General features: G+C 45.1%; 1 protein-coding gene across 2 annotated transcripts in view; it reads left to right on the top strand.

Annotated features, from left to right (window-relative positions):
• amot (angiomotin) overlaps positions 1-18,936 on the top strand; it is a 49,170-nt gene that overhangs the window by 25,255 nt on the left and 4,979 nt on the right. For both annotated transcript variants that reach the window (XM_074672532.1, XM_074672531.1), the window contains 10 exons: positions 2,730-3,768; positions 8,337-8,994; positions 11,631-11,775; positions 12,383-12,475; positions 15,272-15,417; positions 15,936-16,085; positions 16,401-16,597; positions 16,815-16,943; positions 17,328-17,566; positions 17,665-17,919. In XM_074672532.1, coding sequence (XP_074528633.1) covers positions 2,792-3,768; positions 8,337-8,994; positions 11,631-11,775; positions 12,383-12,475; positions 15,272-15,417; positions 15,936-16,085; positions 16,401-16,597; positions 16,815-16,943; positions 17,328-17,566; positions 17,665-17,919 — 2,989 coding nt within the window. In that variant the 5' untranslated portion in view covers positions 2,730-2,791. The remainder of the gene's footprint in view (positions 1-2,729; positions 3,769-8,336; positions 8,995-11,630; positions 11,776-12,382; positions 12,476-15,271; positions 15,418-15,935; positions 16,086-16,400; positions 16,598-16,814; positions 16,944-17,327; positions 17,567-17,664; positions 17,920-18,936) is intronic.

Below are 18,936 nucleotides of genomic sequence, written 5' to 3'. Positions count from 1 at the left end.
CTTTACAGATGGAGACATCCTTCTTCATTTGATTCACACAGAGTTGATGTTGTGTTCTGCTTAGTGCTGCACGATTTGGGGAAAAGGTGCGATTTGCGATTAGGTGGACAATATTGCGATTGCGATTGTGCTTGCGATTTAATAAAAAAAGTTGTGTCATGATGAGTCTACAGACTTGCTTGGTTATCATGGAGAAAAATCTGAATTGCATGTGCTGACATTGCGATTGCGATATCCTCTTTTGCGATTTCGTAATTGCATGTGCTGACATTGCGATTGCGATTGGGATAATCGTGCAGCCCTAGTTCTGCTGCACAACTTTATCCAAAGAAAACACTTTTCTCTGTTCAGATGTGTCTGGAAAGGGTTAAAAATACCCCTGTCACCCAGCCTCTCAGGATACGTAGTGTCAGAGTTGCATGTACCTCTTGAACACTTTTTCATCATTTTTAAACTTAAAATCTCAGAGAACCTCACATGCCATTCTCTGTTCCTTATGATGAGGATGAGACTGAGAGTTATATTTTGGCAACTGGAGGTTTTTCTGGTTGGAGTTGTATAGGCGGGCCCAGTGGATCTGCTCAGTGAATCGGTGTATGACCGCTGATACTGAGCTAACTTTTTTATTTTGTGTCAGGCCAATATTCACTTCCATGATCAGATCAGTGCATCTGTAATCCTGGCTGTGTTTAGCTTTTATCTAACTTGTTAGAACAACTCAATGTTGTTTTTTATTCTTTGACCATGGAGACATCCAGCAATCCACAATCTTTTAAAGGCCCCATGTATTTCTATCCCAAAAAAATTTCTTCCTTAATTTTTTCCCTGATTGAGGTCTTAACTTAAATTATTGTTATTCTTATCAGGCAGTCATTGCCATCATTAGTGCTATATTTAAACTGAGCCAGTGACTCACCCAGGTTCAACTTTTTAGAGGTGAACTGTTAGACTGTAAGGATCTGTGTTTTTTTGATAGCTGATAAAGTAGAGTCATCAGCAGGGCTTGACATTAACTTTTTTGCTCACCAGCCACTGTGGCTAGTAGTATCCCTGAGTTACTAGCCACTCAGTATTTTCACTGGCCACAATTTGTTGTTGGATAATTATGTTTAATATAATTCAAGCCGATGATGACGTGCTAAATGACCCCTATCCACACTCAAAACAAGACTATATCAATGTTAAAATCCACAGGTCCTTAATCAGGTATTCAGCTCTGATAAAGTTGTGTGTAACATTGTGCTCCTTTCATATGAAAATATGCAGTCTATTAAGACCTTAGGCTCTAATTTCGTAGACCAGGCGCAGGTGCACCTGCCCTGCGCCGGCCTTCGCCGTGTCCACAGGGCGTGACCAGCGCACTTTGCAAGTTTCCTGCATTGCCAAGAGAGGTGCAGTACAGGCGCACATGAGCGCAGAGCTGCGCGTCCACGCCTCCCTCCGCGCAAATGGCAGAGAGGGAGGAGAAAAGCCGCGAGTGGGTTTAACACAGCCGAGCGCTGTTTTCACCAATCAAATGAGCGCCTCTCCTCGCCTTTATCAACGATTGTAATCAGAAAATCATTTATTTTTTCATGAGAATGACAATGAAGGAGAGGTTAATTAAATTTCCTCAGAGCTTTCATCATCAGTCATCTTTTTGCTTGTCTCTCTGCTCCATGTTTGAGATAAAATTCAACCCGCCAAAGTGGCCAGAGGGTGTGGTGGTGTTACCAGCCACTGCAGAAATCCACCCGCATTTGGCCTGGGTGTTAATGTCAAGCCCTGGTCATCAGCATAAAAAAGCATAGATTTATAAGAATATGAATAACTAGGTGTGAAAATGTCAGTTTAAAACAAAAGAGTTCTTAGACAGAAGCCTTGTGGGACACCTCAAAACAAAGACATATCTTCCATAGGGGTGGGTACCTTTCACATTTGAAACAATACGGTACCGTTGCCTGGCAAGCGGTATCAGTACTCAACGGTACCAATTTTTCTGTACTTTTTTCTTTTTATGTGGTTAAAAATATCAATTTGTTTAATAATCAAATTTATATATTTGTTTAATTTGACTTATTTATTCTTCAATATATAACCTTGCAATGCTGTGTTTATGTCCAGTATTGAAAATTGCTTGCTCTACCTCTCCCTCACAGGGAACACAAGGTTGCGTTCAGAATTCAGTTGGTACCAATAAAAGTACCTAATTCGGTACCCATTCCTAATCTTCCAGGCATCACCTGTTTGTTTTCTTACCCATGTACCAAAGATTCAGTGTATACTTTTTTACACACCACTGAAACACCAGTAGAAATCCAAATTTCCCAGGTCATCAGCCACAGCACATTTCTGATTTAAGATCTTCAGACACTGTATTCATCACTCAGTCATCAGACCCCATCAGCTTCAGTGCTAACAATGCTAACTTATCCCGCTCCCATAGACCTAAAACAAAACTTTGTTCAGTCATCACACAGCCGTCACAGTCTTCACTCTCTATCTCTCTGTTGGATGGTCTTTGTCAGTCTGTCCCATCATGAAACTCTGCATCTTCTTGGGCTTTCGGGCGGGGTTGGGACGTTAAGGTATGGGAGACCTCAGTACTTCCTGTCTCTTTGTCTGTGCTCTCACCTGATCGTTTGTTTCTGAAATAACATCAAATCCTTTACTGTAATAAATCTCTGATTCCCTCTGACACGCTACCCCTCCTTCTTTTCCTCCTCCTCCCCTTCACCTCCTCCTCATAGGGAGCATTGACCGTGGCCGAAGTTTGTCCTTTCATGAGGTGCGCAGTCAGCAGGAGGCAGAGATGAGGGCAGCAGCAGAGGAGTCGTCCAACAGCAGCAGCAGTGTGGGAGGTGGAGGAGGAGGTGGCAGCAGCACCGTCTTACAGCGCCTCCTGCAGGAACAGATGAACCGTAACTATGTGCTGCAACAACAACAACAGCAGCAGCAACAACAACAACAAGGAGCAGGGGGAGGAGGCGGTGGTGGGGGAGGTGGAGGTTACCCAGGTCAAGGTCAGGTTAACCTCCCTGATGATCACTCCATGACCCCACACATCGCCCGACAGGAGCCACAGGGACAGGAGCTGCAGACGGATAGTGGCGTGGAGAAGCTGGGCTCCAGTAGAGGAGGTGGTGGGAGCAGTGGAGGGGGAGGAGGTTTGGGGACTTTGGGAGGAGGAGGGGGCAGCATTGGAGGTGGGAGCATTCAGGGGCAGTGTCAGAACCCTGAGGACCTCCCAACATACGAGGAGGCCAAAGTGCAGTCTCAGTATTTCCGTGGTCATGGTCCTCCACCCCCTCAGCCTCAGCAGCAGAACAACCAGCAGCCTCCCCTCCCTGCGTCGGTGGGCGCCGCCTTCTATGTCACCGGGGTGACCAATCCCAAGGTGCGCACTGAGGGCCGCCCAACAGTGCAGCGGGTCAGCGGGGCAGGCAAGGTGCACCAGGACGATGGGCTGAAGGATCTGAAGCAGGGACACGTTCGCTCTCTCAGTGAACGTCTGATGCAGCTCTCCCTCGCTACAAGTGGCGTCAAGGCTCATGCCCCCGTCACCAGCGCCCCACTCTCCCCCCTGCTGCCCCCACCTGGGCCGCCAGGTGACTACTACAAACCACAGCATCGAGGCCCACCGCCGGACTACCCCTTCAAAGGATTGGGCTCCCCCTCCAAACAACAGGATCCTGGGGGCCATTTTTACCAGGAGCAGAGAGGGAGGGAGCACTCCAGGGAGGTTCCGCATGTCCGATACCAGCCTCCACCTGAGTACGGCTCCTTCAGGTGAGCATCAAAACACACTCATTTTTAATCTATTTAAAAATGTTTCCCACCAATTCAGAAGTCTGAAACTTCAGATCTGTGCGTTGATAAACAGGGCTGTGTGTAATGGGTGATAACGTGTCCATCTACTCACACTGCCAGTGGCTAAAGACGTAAACATGCTGACTCAAAATGATTCATTTAGCTAACGCATTATCCCTGCGATTCCCCTGCTGGTAACACGCCCATTGTGAACGATATGAAAATGCACACACTTATCAAATACACACAACAGGCAGGCTGAAATTAATCAAACAGTGGATAAAAAGCAAAAGAGCTCAAACAGTGTTTTGGTGAATGAGGATGGTGATGTTAATGATGAGGAAGGATCCTGTCAGACCTGTTTCAGCCTCTTTACCTGGAAGGAACCAGATTCACACAGACATGAATACCACAGGTTTAAATCATCAGGCAGGACAAGTCAGGACTTGACCCGCTCCGCTCTGATGACATTATTTCTTTTTTCAGGATAAAGGCAGGAATGTTAGCTCCCAATAGAGCCGGTTTGGAGAGGGTGTTTTCCCACATTACTGAGACAGGCAGTGAGACAGACAGACAGGTGAATCAGTCAGACAGGTGAATCAGATCAACAAGAGGCTCATAAATTATTTCAAGTATGTGCGCTCTCCAGATTCAGTTTCTTAAAAGAGGCATTTTAACTGAGACCCATCTTTGTTTATTTTATTTTTCACTTTCTGATGAGTGCTTGGAGACATGGAGCAAGGAAGAGCAGAAGTACTTAACAAAAAAGTCAGGCAATGCCTTTGTTAGGTTATTAAATAGATACTTTATTTTCAGACTCGTAGTCCATAAACACAACAACAAATAGAATAAAAATAGACATTAATAGACACAAAATAGACATTAATTATAAAAGACATCTGTACCAGTGTCTCCACCAGGGAGACTGGTATCGAATGGAGCTAAGCTGGGGATTAGTCAGCAGCCCCAATATAGAGTTCTGAGAGTCTGTCAATCTACACATAAATTTATATATCAGATTTCTCAACAGAGCTTTAAAAGATTAAACCCCAGCATTACAAAAAAAGTTCACTTGCACTAGTCCACCTTGGTTTCTTCAATAAAATCCTAAATGCATCATTGTAAGCTACATTTAGCCTCTGAATGCTAGCCTTTTTTTTGTTTTTTTTTGAAAATATTTTATTTAACTTTTCAAAAATATAACAGAACTGCTCAGACAAGACAAGAAATTATAAAAAGAAAAAGAAAAAGACAGTTTAGACATGTGGGCACAGTATAAGGAAAATAATAGAATAATAATAGAATAATAATACGAATGCTAGCCTTTTTATATCTCATCCACACAGGGGCAGTATAAAGAGGAGTACAATACGTCCTAAAAAGAGTTATCTTCACACTATCAGAGCACTGAGAGAATCTGTGCACCAAAGTGTTAGCCTGAGCATAAAGCATACGGCACTGTCGATACAGGTCCTCATCGTCACACATATTATCAGTAATAAAATGCCCAAGATATTTTATTTTATTTATTATTTTATTCTTAAGACTAAGCTTTTGCCCTGACAACCAAAAATTTGGGAAATTGAGATCCCTGTCTCCTTTACATCTAAAAATAAGTACTGTATTTTTTTTTTTGGCATTATATAGCACATCATATTTAACTCCATATTCTGAACAAATATTAAGTAGCTGCTGAAACCAAGCACTGCTAGGGGGAAAAGATGACCAAATCATCAGCATACATGAGATGATTAGTTATTTTGTTTCCTAACACACAACCAGTTTCACACCCATTCAGTTGTTGAGATAATTCATCCATGTAGAGGTTAAAAAGCGCAGGTGAGAGCAAACCCCCCCTGTCTTACCCCATTGCTAACACCAAACAGGGATGACATTGTGTCTCCCCATTTAACTTGCATACTCTGATTAGCATACCAATACGACAAGATTCTAACAATGTATTCAGGCACTCCCTCACGTAATACGTTAATAAACAGCTTCTTGTGATTTACACAATCAAATGCTTTTGATGCATCAATAAAACCTACAATAACAGAAGAATTTTTCCTTCTATATACATCAACAGCTTCTTTAAAAGCATAAATACATAAATCTGTACCATGCTTCACTTTAAAGCCAAACTGATTGTCAGAAGAATTAATATATTTGGAAATGAGCCCCAAGAGAACCCCTTCCAGGACCTTAGATACCACACTAGCAAGAGCATTAGGCCTGTAGTTATTAAACTTGCCACTTTACCCCTTTTATCCTTGATGACAGGCGCTAAAGTAATAGACAGCATGGCGTCTGGTAACAGGCCATGGGATATTAGACCATTAAAACACAAAGCAAGAAGAACTGGAACCTTTGGGCAAGCTAACTTGAGATGCTCTGCTGTAATTTGGTCAGAGCCACTTGCTTTATTGTCATTGAGATGTAATATAGCCTGATAGACCTCAGTGTCAGTAAATCTATCAATACTACCATCACCAATTGGTCCCATTACAAAGGGATCTCCTTATTATTTTGTTGAAACTATGCTTGGTTTTTAATTTTACAGTGTTGTAAAGCCTTTTTCTTTTCTAAATGGAGCAACATTTGTGAGGAACATGCACTGTGGGATGTGCCCACTAGTTAATCTCATCTTGATATTTCTCTGCATTGAGACGGCCTCTAATGATGACAAGCTTTGTTTCTCCAGTGAGAGTGTAGTCCCCCTCACCATTACACCTGCTCCACCACAAGATTTCACTCTATCAGCAATCAGCAGAGCATTTCCCACATCGTCTCCACACCGTATGACACAACTGCTCTATGCAGAATCTGGACTTGCTGCTGAACATGAAGTTCCTCCACATGTTCAGATCAGGTTGCTGACACCAGAGCCTAGAGCAGGGGTCACCAGCCTTTTTGAGACAGAGGGCTACCTTACGGGAAATGAGCAGTACGAAAGACTGCTTGTCTGATAAAAACCTTCTAAACAAAATTCACATATCATTGTTAATTATTTCATCATTATTATTAATGATTTACAGAACAACAACAGTAGTAAGGAGCTCCATTGTGACCAGTGTTTTTTTTTTTTGGAACATGCCTTGCAGGCACCTGTAGTGGTTCTTGTGGGCGCCCAGGTGCCCATAGGCACCACGTTGGTGACCCCTGGTCTAGAGAGCCTGACTGAGAAAGGCAGTCATATTGAGCATGGCCTTCACTCTGAAGATAGTACCATGGCTCACTCCAACACCTGCCTTAGGTTTCTCTACCATAAGCCCGTTTCCACCAAGCGGTTCAGTTCAGTCTCAGTACAGCACTCAAATTGCTGACCCGTACCACCCCACTTTTTGTTACCCTTCTGCTGGGGTGCCAGACATAAGCTGACTTTCCACCAAGCAGACCGGTTTGGTTAGTCTCGGTACAGCACGCATTTGGTGGAGTTTCCACTGACTTATCCCGGGACGGATCCCGAGACAAGCCATCCCACTTTTTGGGACCCTTTTGTATGGGTGCCAGACTGAACCGATCTCTCTCGGAAGGTGAAGCAACACACTGCAGACTGTTGATTGGTCAAAAGAATCATCACTTACCCCGCGACAGTGGCTGCATTTCTCCTGGCGGCACACAGACTTCACTGAAACAAAGCTTGATTGCACTTTGTTTCAAAGAGCTACATGACAATCACAGAGAGGACGAAATGCTGCATGTCTCCCATCTGTGCTCTTTGTTTACTGGGTGGCGTTTTTCTTCTTTGATGGATTTATCAGCAGGGTAAACTGTGTCACGCTGCTATGGCGTCACGCTATCGTTTAACAACTGTGGCTTTTGGCATGCAGCTTACACGCCGCCTACCACAAGAGGACACAGTTTTGCTGCGGAAACGCAAACGGGATCAGGCTTAACTGTACCAAACCGTGCCAAGCTGTACTGAACCGAACCGCACTGCTTGGTGGAAACGCAGCTATACTGATTAGACACCAGTAGGTGGAGCTAGAAGCACTGAAGTCTGGGTACACCGTATTGCACTGCTATGCTGTCATGCCTTTACGTAGCTGACGACGCTGCTATCGGCATCTCGCTTACACACCTCCTACCAAGACTGATCCAACTTGTGCCAAACTTGAATTGAGTTTAGAGGCCCTAATATGTAAGGGGTCAACAGAGAAAGGGAAGTGCCTGTGGGCTGTGAGCCAAAATTTAGTTAATCACCCCTGATTCTATCATCCAAGAGACACGTTTGATTCCAGCCTCTCATTGACGCTGCCCTGCAAACAGTACTTTCATGATGAGGTGAGTACAACATGCAAGCAGTCACACCAGAGAACTGCAGTTCAAAGAGAGTCCTTTACCGTACAAGTACCTGATTTAACACCCACAGTGAGACTCACACACCTGTTTGACTCACACCTGTAATAAAAACAAATTAAACGTATCAGACCTATAACAGTCACTCCATCACACCTGTACCTGTTGCAGCTGTAATCATGTCACTCATGTAGGAGTCATCTCTGTGTCAGACACACCTGTGATCATACCTCTGCTCCTCTGCTCAGGTCCAATAAGGAGGGGTCTCTTCACTCCCAGAGGAACCTCCACCAGCACAGCCCCACCTCCTCCGTCACTTCTGTGGGCTCCCTGTCTCGTGCCCAGTCCTCCACCCTCAGCAGCATGCTCAGTGCCTCACACTCCTCACACCCCTCCTTCCCCCACCAGCACCCCCACAACCAGGGGGACCCCTACCCCCCCATGGGGCCCCGCAGCCCTCAGGCTCCTGGCCCCCATCCAGCAGGAGACAGCTTCACCCTGGGGCCTCTGCACCCTAATCCACCCAGGGGTCACCCTTTGGCTCATGACCCATATGGCTCTACCCCGAGGATGCACCATCACCAGCAGCAACATCAGCACCAGCAGCAGCAACAGCATCAGCAACAGCAGCATCAGTACCAACAACAACAGCTACAGCAACAACAGCAACAACAACAGCAGCAACAACAACAGCCGCAGCAGTTTGCAGGGAACCCCCCTCTTTTGCTCCAGCCCCCGGTCCAGGCCTCACATTTCCCCCACCCACACTCCTTCTCCCACCAGCAGGGGGAGCCCTATGCAATGATGGCCCGGGCACACCAGATGGTGGACGTGCTGACGGAGGAGAACAGGATGCTGAGACAGGAGATGGACGCCTGCCGCGACAAAGTCACCAAGCTGCACAAGGTGAGGTGAACACATGAAAACATGAATACATGATCACAAGCACATGAATATCTGCACATATTGATTTACAAACAAAAATACATATGTTTATGATATATGAACACATACCTGGAACCTGGAAAACCTCATACCAGATCAAAAATCTCTTTTGCAACAGTACCCAGGTTATAAACAGCACGTCTAACAAAGTTACAATAAACAAATCATTTTTAAAGTCACGTCAACATTTTCTGGATCACATAACGGAAAGTTCACACTATCTACAAGTTGTTGCATGTTCCTCCAGTGCCCTCAATCCACTTTTAAAAACATTTACTGGGACAAGCTCACCCAAACCTAAATCCTCCTGCAGCAAATTCCAGGCTGCAGGAGCTCCAGGAACCTTCAGCTCTCTGACTCCATTTAAAGTCACACTCTGGGAACAGAGTGTGTAGTACTTTTCAAATTAAGAAAAAGGTTTCTTGGAAATGAGGGGAGCAAAGAGAAAAATGAACCACCTTGAAATTTTGGAAATGCCTGTGACCTAAGCCACATTTCCAGCCAGCGGTTTACTTCAGTTCTTCTCAGTACGACACACGTTTTGTGGCATTTCCTTTGAATAGAACTGGGACAGGCCCCCAAATTACCAACCTGTACCATCCCACTTTTTGGTTTCTGTTGGGGTGCCAAACAAACCAATCCAACCAGAAGGTGGAGCTAGAAACACAGCAGTCTGTTGATTGGTCGAAAGAAGCGTGGCTTCCTGTGGGACAGCAGGAATAAAGAACAACACGTAACCCTAAAATGTTTAAAACTTCATTGTTCTTTGTAACAGACACATGCCAATCGCAAAGAGGATGAATAGCTGGATGTCTTTCATCGTTGCTCTTTGTTTACTGAGTGACGTCTTTCATCTTTGTTGGATTTATTTAGGGGTACACTGTGTTGCACTGCTATTGCGTCACGCTATTATGTAGCTGACGTGGCTGTCATCATCATCTTACCAAGTAGAGCACAATTGGCTATGGAAACACAAACAGAACCAGGCTTCACAGATCTGACCCGTACCAAACTGTACTGATCCATACTGAACCGCTTGGTAGAAACATGGCTCGGTAGTGGAGACGGTCAGAGCTGCTGTCCCTGCAGCAGGAGAATGGACAGCGGGGCACATCAGAGGACACAAAGCGCGTCACCGTGTGGGCCAGCTCCCAGGACAGATGTAATCTGTTCCTTTGTCATTAATAGAAGTACAAAATGAAGAGACAGTTACACAGCTGGCTTATCCATTCAGAATACTTTTGATCCACCTGCACTCCTGGTTTGTCATCGCCAAATAGCAGAACCTTTGGTGATATACTGTATACTCTCCTGGAGTCTCAACCTCATCCTCCTTACAATAATGTACTCCATCTTTTTAGATCACGTTAAAAATAAAGACTAAAACAGAGAAATATGGGAAATCACGGGTAAATCCTGAGTGACACATTTATTTTGTCTCTTTTTTCTTCGTCTTTTCTCTCCCTCTTTTCTTTAAATTAAATGAAATGAGAGAACCAGATGTACTCAGTATCAGATGTTAAGGCTGTTTATTGTTTAGTTGTAAGATGTGCATCAAACTTCAAGGTTAACTTTCCATTATGACAAACGGCTTTAATCTGACATCAGATGTGACAGGACAGTTAATGTAGATATAAATGTATATGCTGGTTCAGACAGTTACATTAAATAGTGATTGCTGTGATTGTTTATTGCATTAAAATGTGCCTGACACTCTGGAAACCTGCCTCTGAGGCTTTGATGACATGTGCGCCTGTCACCAAATTACAGCTGCGGAGGGTGCACTCCACTTTGCGCCGAGAATAGACCAGGTTGGAGCTGGCGAGCTTTCAGCGCACTTTCTGCACTGTTTTTGGCACGAAATTGTCACTGCCCCATCATGAATATGCCAACACCTCCCCCTGGTGCGCCGTCAACTCCCCCTGGCGCGCCGTCACATCCATCTCTGCGCAGACGGTTTACCAAATTGTCAAATTGGCAGCGCAGGGCAGTGCGCCGCACGAAATTAATACTGCGTGGGGTGCGCCAGGCTTGCGCCCCCTGCGCTGCGCCCCCTGCGCTGCGCCACGAAATTAGAGCCCTTGGTGTCATAGATTCAGCAAGGTGCTGGAAACCCTACTCACAGATTTTGCTCCACATTCACATGATAGCATCACAGCTGCTGCAGATTTGTGGGTTGAAAATCATCTCCACCATGTCTACATGACTACATGCTGCAGAGCTGCTGCCATGTGATTGGCTGATTAGATATTTCCATTAACAAGCAGCTGAACAGCTGGATCTGATAAAGTTGGTAGTGATTGTATGAAACATCAATCAATGAAAGCCGTCTTTACAAGTTTTTGAACAAGAAGTTAAGCAGACAGTAAACCACTAATGAATTCTGGGTATTTATAAGAAGACAGGCTTCATCACATGCATGAACGTAAACATTTATTACTCCTGAGCTCATGAAGTCCACAGATTTTAATAATCGAAAAACTATGACATGACTCTGTAACAGATTCACTGTACTCTCTTTATTCCTGTCTGTTCATGTGTGTGTGTGTGTGTGTGTGTGTGTATGTGTGTGTGTGTGTGTATGTGTGTGTAAACAGCTGGAAACTGAGATCCAGCTGGTGTCAGAGGCCTATGAAAACCTGGCTAAGTCCTCGTCCAAGAGGGAGTCTCTGGAAAAAACCATGAGGAACAAGCTGGAGCTGGAGGTCCGCCGCCTGCACGACTTCAACAGGGACCTCCGAGGTGAGGGGGGGGGGGGGTTACTAGCTGCTGACACGGGCTGTTTATTATCACTATCACACACTCTGAAAATGCACTGGAGGAAGAAGGTGACAGGTAAAAATCTGACGTCTGGGCCGTGCTGCAACAGATCACCTACAGCTGTCAGTGAATTCACGTGGTGCATATTTTCTTTTATTGCTCCCATAAGTTAAGGAAAACCCCTCTTATAAGACAGGTACACAGGAGCGGTCCATTAGTGTCTTTCAAAGACTTTGCCTGTAATCTTTTTTATCTCTCTAAACTCTGAGTCTTCACAAAAATCTTTTTCATGAGTCTTTAAAGACCTTGAGGAAGTTTTCACTGCATGTGTTGATCTGTATGACACCAGCTGTGTTCAGTGGATCAAACGTAATAGAAAACAGAGGTGATGAAACAAGCTTTAGAGGAAATGAACGTTTTGAAAGACTGTCAGGTGTGTAGGGGCATGACCCTGCTCTCCTCTGCTACAGACTCTTGAGTGTGATTCCATTATTTTGTAGTACAGAATCAGTGTTACAGACCTTCATTATGTGTGTCTTCTGAACCTGTGCTAATGTGTGTGTGTGTTTTCTGTGCTTGTTGTCTGAAGAACGCATGGAGACGGCAAACAAACAGCTGGCTGCTAAAGAGTGCGACGGCTCAGAGGACAACCGCAAAACCATCTCCCAGCTGCTGACACAGAGTGAGAAACTCACACACACACACACACACACACACACACACACACACACACACACACACACACACACACACACACACACACACACACACACACACAGTTACCAGTCTATATAGAAAGCCATGGTCACTGCCAAATTAATGAATAATCTCAACAAACAGAAGTAAACTGGACGCAGGCCTAGGAAAAGCAGTTTTGAAGTTGGAAAAGTGAAATTCAGTGTCTCTTCAGTGTCTCCACCTTGGGACTTCTGACCAATGATGGTTCAAGGTTTTCAACTACCCCTTTTCAACCAAGCTGATGCTTGTGCTAGTTCCAGGCTAGTGTCTGGGTTAGCATTGTGAACAGGGTGACCTTGAAGACTGCATCACAGAATTCCTGGACACAGCTGAACACGGTGCTCAGGTCAACTCCAAAAAGATGGCTGATGGTCCTGTAATTACAGCCGGTAGCAGTTTCTAGATGGTAATGCAACCCACTTTTGGATAGAGACACACAAGCAGAACTTTGTGTCATCTTTGCCCAGGACTTCTCTGGTCCAATCACATGTGGAATGGAATAACTTCTTGGACATGGAAGTTTTGTAAAAATTGTTGCTAAAACCAGGCACCATGGTGGTTCACCAGGTGTGCAATCGCAGATGTAATCTGGCTCATCCTCGCAGTCAGCCTTAAAGTGATACTCCGGGATGGAACAAGTTGGGTCCTATCACAAGGTTTAGGGCAGAAATTACCCCTACAGCAGTGATTTTGTGTAGCAGAAGCCCAGGGAGCTCGCACCAAACACCACCTCCCTGCTCCTCTGCCGGTTTCCTCTGCACTCAGACAGGGCAGACTGATACACTAAGCGGCGAGCGCCTCGTAGCCAGCTGTGGCTCTGCAGCGGAGGTAGCGCCGTTTTAGGACAAGATCTAGAGCCTTATTTAGCAGTGTTTTTGTGTGAAAGTAACGCGCTGAAAATTCTCTAAATAAAGCATTAATGCAGACCAATATCAGATTTTTTCAGTGGGAGTCCGTTTATTTGTGTTTTTGATCAAGTAAAAAATGGCCCAGTCTGAGTGCAGAGAGAGGAATCAAGCCTTAAAGAGCCTTATGAGTGAGGGTCAACAGATGTGCGTATCTGCATACAGTTAGAGAGGGCAAGTTTGATTTCACAGGCAGTTTTCGATGGTGGGTAAAACAACTACAGCCAGTGATGAATCTCAGTGCCAAATGAAAAGCAGTGTCCAAGGACTGGAGACATTTGGATGACCCACCTAAAGAGAGCACGTCCCCATAGTCAAGAATGGGCAAGGAGGTCACTGGCACCTCCTTTATCTGTTCACTGTGTTCAGGTCATCTCCTTCATGTATTTATGAAATGGTTAAGTCTCCTCCTTCATGTGTTCATATGAATGGATACCGAAATAGTTACTTTTATAGGTACCAACCGAATTCTGTCTGTTGTACCGAGTACGAATTTACATTAAATCAAACGGTACTGTGTTTCAGTACCTGAACACATCCTTGAGACTGTAGGAGTGGAAGAGAAGGTGATTTTTCATGCTGGACATGAACACAGCATTGCAAGTTTATATATTGAGAAATAAATATGTTAAATTAAAAAACTTTGAGATTTTATTATTAAACTACTAAACTAATTCATATTTATCAATAAGCTAATTGATATATTACCACATAAACACACAAAATTACAAAAAATTGGTAACATTGAGCAGGGGCATATTTAGTGGTTTGGGGGCCCAAGGCAAACCCAGTCAATAGGGCCCTCCATGTCCTTGTAACTCATCTTCCTCAGAGCTAGACTGGCCTTCCCTTAGTCCACTGTCTCTTTCTGAGAATCAAGGCATGAGACAGTGCTAATCTTGTACATGGTAACTTGATGCAACTAAATGCATTTCCTCAAGTTCTGTACTTAAGTTTGATTTTGAAAAAAGTGAATCCATAATTTAGTCCACTTTGTCCTGGATTTGAAATCTTTCATGGTCAATTGACAGCTTATTTGTCCCACAGTGGGGAATTTACAGAGTAACAGTAACAAACAAAGTATGAAGTGAAAAACATTACAATGGTGATATTTACAGTTTCCATACTTTTTGGTACTATTTTTTTAAAGTTAAAGTATTTTATTTGACCCCCTGTCCAGTGAGTTATGTTCCCAAAAAAGAGATTTTGTACAATAACGTTTATCACCAACTCAAAAAGTTTGATTTTGAGAAAATGACCCTGTTTCCTGGGCTAGATAAAGTCCTTAAAATCCTAAAAGTCTTCAATGTTTATCTCAGATCTCAGAGCAACATTGTTTTTATTTCTGACTTGGTTGAAAATAAGAAAAAAATAGGGAAAAAAAGTGTTTTTTACCACTTTCTTCCTGAATCAAATTTTCAGATGTGTTGTAACATGGAATAGCCCATTGAATAAGAAGGGAGGGGGAGTACCCAAAACCATCATTAAAGATTAAGCCTTTTGATGTATTTTGAAGCATGTGAAGTAAGATTTAGAAAAAAGAAATGCTTTCAATTGAAGAGAACTTCATAAATCAGTTTTTAAGAGATGCTTTGGGGGCCCCTGGGAATCTTGGAGCCCCAGGCAACTGCCTGTGTTTGCCTAATTGTAGCTACACCCCTGCCATTGAGCACCAATAACAATTGCCAGGTACTGGGCATCGGTACATTATCGGTCAAAATGTGAAAGGTACCCATCCCTATGTGTTCATGATGTCCCCTCCTTCATGTCTTCATGATGTCTTCTCTTTCCTGTATTCATGTGTTCATGATGTCACCTCCTTCATGTTCACTCAGATAAGGAGACTCAGCGTGAGAAGGAGAAGCTGGAGATGGAGCTGAGCGCTCTTCGCTCCACCACAGAGGATCAGAGGAGGCACATCGAGATCAGAGACCAGGCTCTCAATAACGCTCAGGCCAAAGTTGTCAAACTGGAGGAAGAGGTACTGCTTACACTGGTTTATACTGGTTCATACTGGTTCATGTTAGTTTTTATTGTCTGAACAATTTATTTTCTGCTTTGTAAAGGGCCCAAATGCCTGTTTTTTCAGTATATAAACTTGTTTATATTAGAGCTGTCAAAAGAGCTTCATTTTTCAGATTAACCAATCATCATGATTAATGTTAGAATACAAGTGAGCACAATTAACTTATCTGCAGCACAGAATGACTCAAAATCCCTGAAACATCTTTGGCAGCACATTTTGGACAGTCAATCCGGTAGTGACAGGCAGCAAAACCAAACAACTCCACACAGAAGATGTTAAACAACACTTTGTTCCTCTCAGTGGGAATTTGAGTACAGAAAAACCCTAAGATGGAACACTCGACCGACACCAAGTATCATGTATATCATATCCTGTGTGTGTGTGTGTGTGTGTGTGTGTGTGTGTGTGTGTGTGTGTGTGTGTGTGTGTGTGTGTGTGTGTGTGTGTGTGTGTGTGTGTTTGTGTGTGTGCAGCTGAAAAAGAAGCAGGTGTATGTGGAGAAGGTGGAGAGGATGCAGCAGGCTCTGGCTCAGCTTCAAGCAGCCTGTGAGAAGAGAGAGCAGCTGGAGCATCGCCTTCGTACCCGACTGGAAAGAGAGCTGGAGTCTCTGCGCATGCAGCAGGTAGTTCATACACACACACACACACACACACACACACACACACACACACACACACACACACACACACACACACACACACACACACACACACACACTCTAGCTCAAAGTGTGGTTCCTACTCTTTATACCTCTTTCTTTCTGTTTTAGTCCTGACATCACATGCTAAGAAATGATTTGATGGCAGAGACATGATTAATTTTCAATTTACAGATCAGTCCTCTCACTCTGCTCCTCCTTCCTCTGAACCTCCTCCTTCTGCTTCTCCCCTTATCCTCCTGTTTCTCCTCCCTCTTCTCATCTCCTATCTCATCACAGCGTCAGGGAGGCTCTCAGGGCAGCGGTGCAGTCCCATCAGAGTACAACGCCACAGCACTTATGGAGCACCTGAGGGAGAAGGAGGAGCGGATCCTGGCTCTGGAGGCGGACATGACCAAATGGGAGCAGAAGTACCTGGAGGAGAGCGTGATGAGGCAGTTCGCTCTGGATGCTGCAGCGTCTGTCGCCACTCAGAGGTTTGAGAAGTGATTCTTAAAAGTAGGAACTGAGCCGCTGTCAGATATCAGTAACCACACAGATCAGATTCATGATATCATTAGTCACTGTTTGTTATAGTATTTACTACTGTGGATTTGAGCTGTGAGCTCTGTTGTGGTATAGTTGCACCCTTCAGGTGAGACTGTCAGCACAGGTGTAGTCAGGTTGTAACACAGACTCGTCCCTGTCCGGCAGAGATCGGTCGGCCACCGTCATCTCTCACTCCCCCAGCAGCAGCTACGACACATCGGTGGAGGCTCGGATCCAGAAAGAAGAGGAAGAAATCCTGATGGCCAACCGGCGCTGCCTGGACATGGAAAGCAGGTGAAGTCATTGAGCATGCTCAGATGTGGACTCTCAAAAATTGACAGCTTCTTATTGGCTGTCAGGGTTCTTTGAAGAGGTGTGGGCACAGGCTGCAGGTTAATCAGTTATCTTTGATTTTACTGTAGAAATGATTTTGTTCATGAGCTTACTGGAAGCTTAGCTTCATTTAGCCGTCAGCCTGATTATCTCTCTTCAGCGAGAGTTAAAATGTGTCACATCAGGTCACATTGCTCAGCCCTGAGCTCCCTGCAGCTGTGGAGGACACCCTGACAGAAAACGCTGTACACTGTCTGACTTTGTCACAGAATGTCATTCATGTTGTAAGCTGTTAGGACATGAGAGTCCTGGTCTCACTGTGGCTCTGTTCTGGTACTGATCCAGGATCAAGAACCTCCATGCACAGATCATAGAGAAGGACGCCATGATCAAGGTGCTCCACCAGCGCTCCAGGAAAGAGCCCATCAAGTCTGACGTGCCGTCTGCCATGAGGCCCTCCAAGTCTCTGATGTCCATCTCCAATACGGGGTCTGGTGGTTCAGGACTTCTCTCACACAGCCTGGGACTCAGCAGCTCTCCCATCACCGAGGAGCGTAAGGACACAAGCTGGAAGGGCAGCCTGGGTAAGGAGGCGGGGCTGGACTGAGCTCTGAAGGGTCTAAAGTGTCTGATGAGCTGGAACCGTCACTTTCACTCATGCTTTCTGCTTTGGTACCTCCAGGGGTTCTGCTGGGTCCAGAGTACCGCACTGAGTCTCTCAGGACTGAATCCATCTCTTCATCCCCCTCCCCGGTGCTCCCCTCCACCCCGATGACGGCGGGTCACTCGAAGACAGGCAGCAGAGACAGCTGCACACAGACGGAGAAGGGTCAGAGCCAGGAGAGCAGTAAACCCAGCACGCCAGCCCTGCAGAGCATGACGCTGCCCGCACGCCTGTCCAGCCCCAGTCCGGTCTACATCCCAGACCGCATCGCAGGTCAGTCTGAGCCAGGGCACACTGTAAAGCTCGGTAGCAGGTGTGAGGATTTTAGAGTCCTGTTCTTTAGGTGGGCCTCACACGCAGGTGCAGGTGGGCAGTGAGGAACAGATTAAACACTAAGGGCACGGTCACACGGGCCATCCAATCAGAGCTGTGCTTAGCACGATTGCCCCCCCGCAGCGCCACTCCTCAGCTGGAGAGTACGGCCAGCGGTCACACTACTCTAATATCAACCAGACTTTAGCAGGTATCACACACGCACATGACTCACCTAAGTCGTTGTGAAGCGTCTGTTTACATGAAGCGCGATCTCATCACAGTCAGCACAATGAGACACAGAGGGCACTGCTACAACTTTAGAGACTTTTAGACTTATGGTAAGTTGTTTTGGTCTGACATCGCCCTCTAACCCCACTTCGTTTAAAATGATTGTCGAGAAATGCACTCATGGTGATGATATGTCATGGATCACACGCGCTGTCTGCGTGCTTGTGCTCGTGCATGAATTAAACCATACTGAAGCCCACCTCTCTGAAGCGTGCCAAAGCAGAGGAGTGAAGCGTGCTTAAAGGGGACATATCATGCTGATCCCTGATTTAATACTTACATATAATATAATACATTTGAAAACAAGACCTTACACCCCCTGAATTTTCAAAAAATAAGATACTTTATTTTTTCTGATATCCTAGAACGAGATTTGATGCCTCTGAAAATAGGTCTTTGCCATTTGGCAGCGAGATTTCGACCTGCGTGACGACACGAGGATCCTTTCTTTTTATTGGAGTAATCTGATAAAGCAGCTCCTCCTCTGTGATGTCAGTTAGTCACACAGCTGCCACCGAGGGATACACCCACCAAGAGCCGAGTATTCCCCCTCAGATGCTGGATGTAGGGACTCTGCTCTGCTGAGCAGCTCGGCTTTACATGGTGAATTAGCAGTTAAAACACTGTAGTTTTAGCAGACGTCGTAATACTTGTGAGACTGTGATATTTGCATGCTTGTTCTGACAT

Source organism: Halichoeres trimaculatus, unplaced genomic scaffold, assembly GCF_033239565.1.
Source record: "Halichoeres trimaculatus isolate MK-OKI-2021-1 unplaced genomic scaffold, fHalTri1.1 fHalTri1_scaffold_6, whole genome shotgun sequence".
Classification (NCBI taxonomy): domain Eukaryota; kingdom Metazoa; phylum Chordata; class Actinopteri; order Labriformes; family Labridae; genus Halichoeres; species Halichoeres trimaculatus.
The sequence above is the reverse complement of the archived record's forward strand: the minus strand, read 5'-3'. Positions and strand labels throughout refer to the sequence as shown.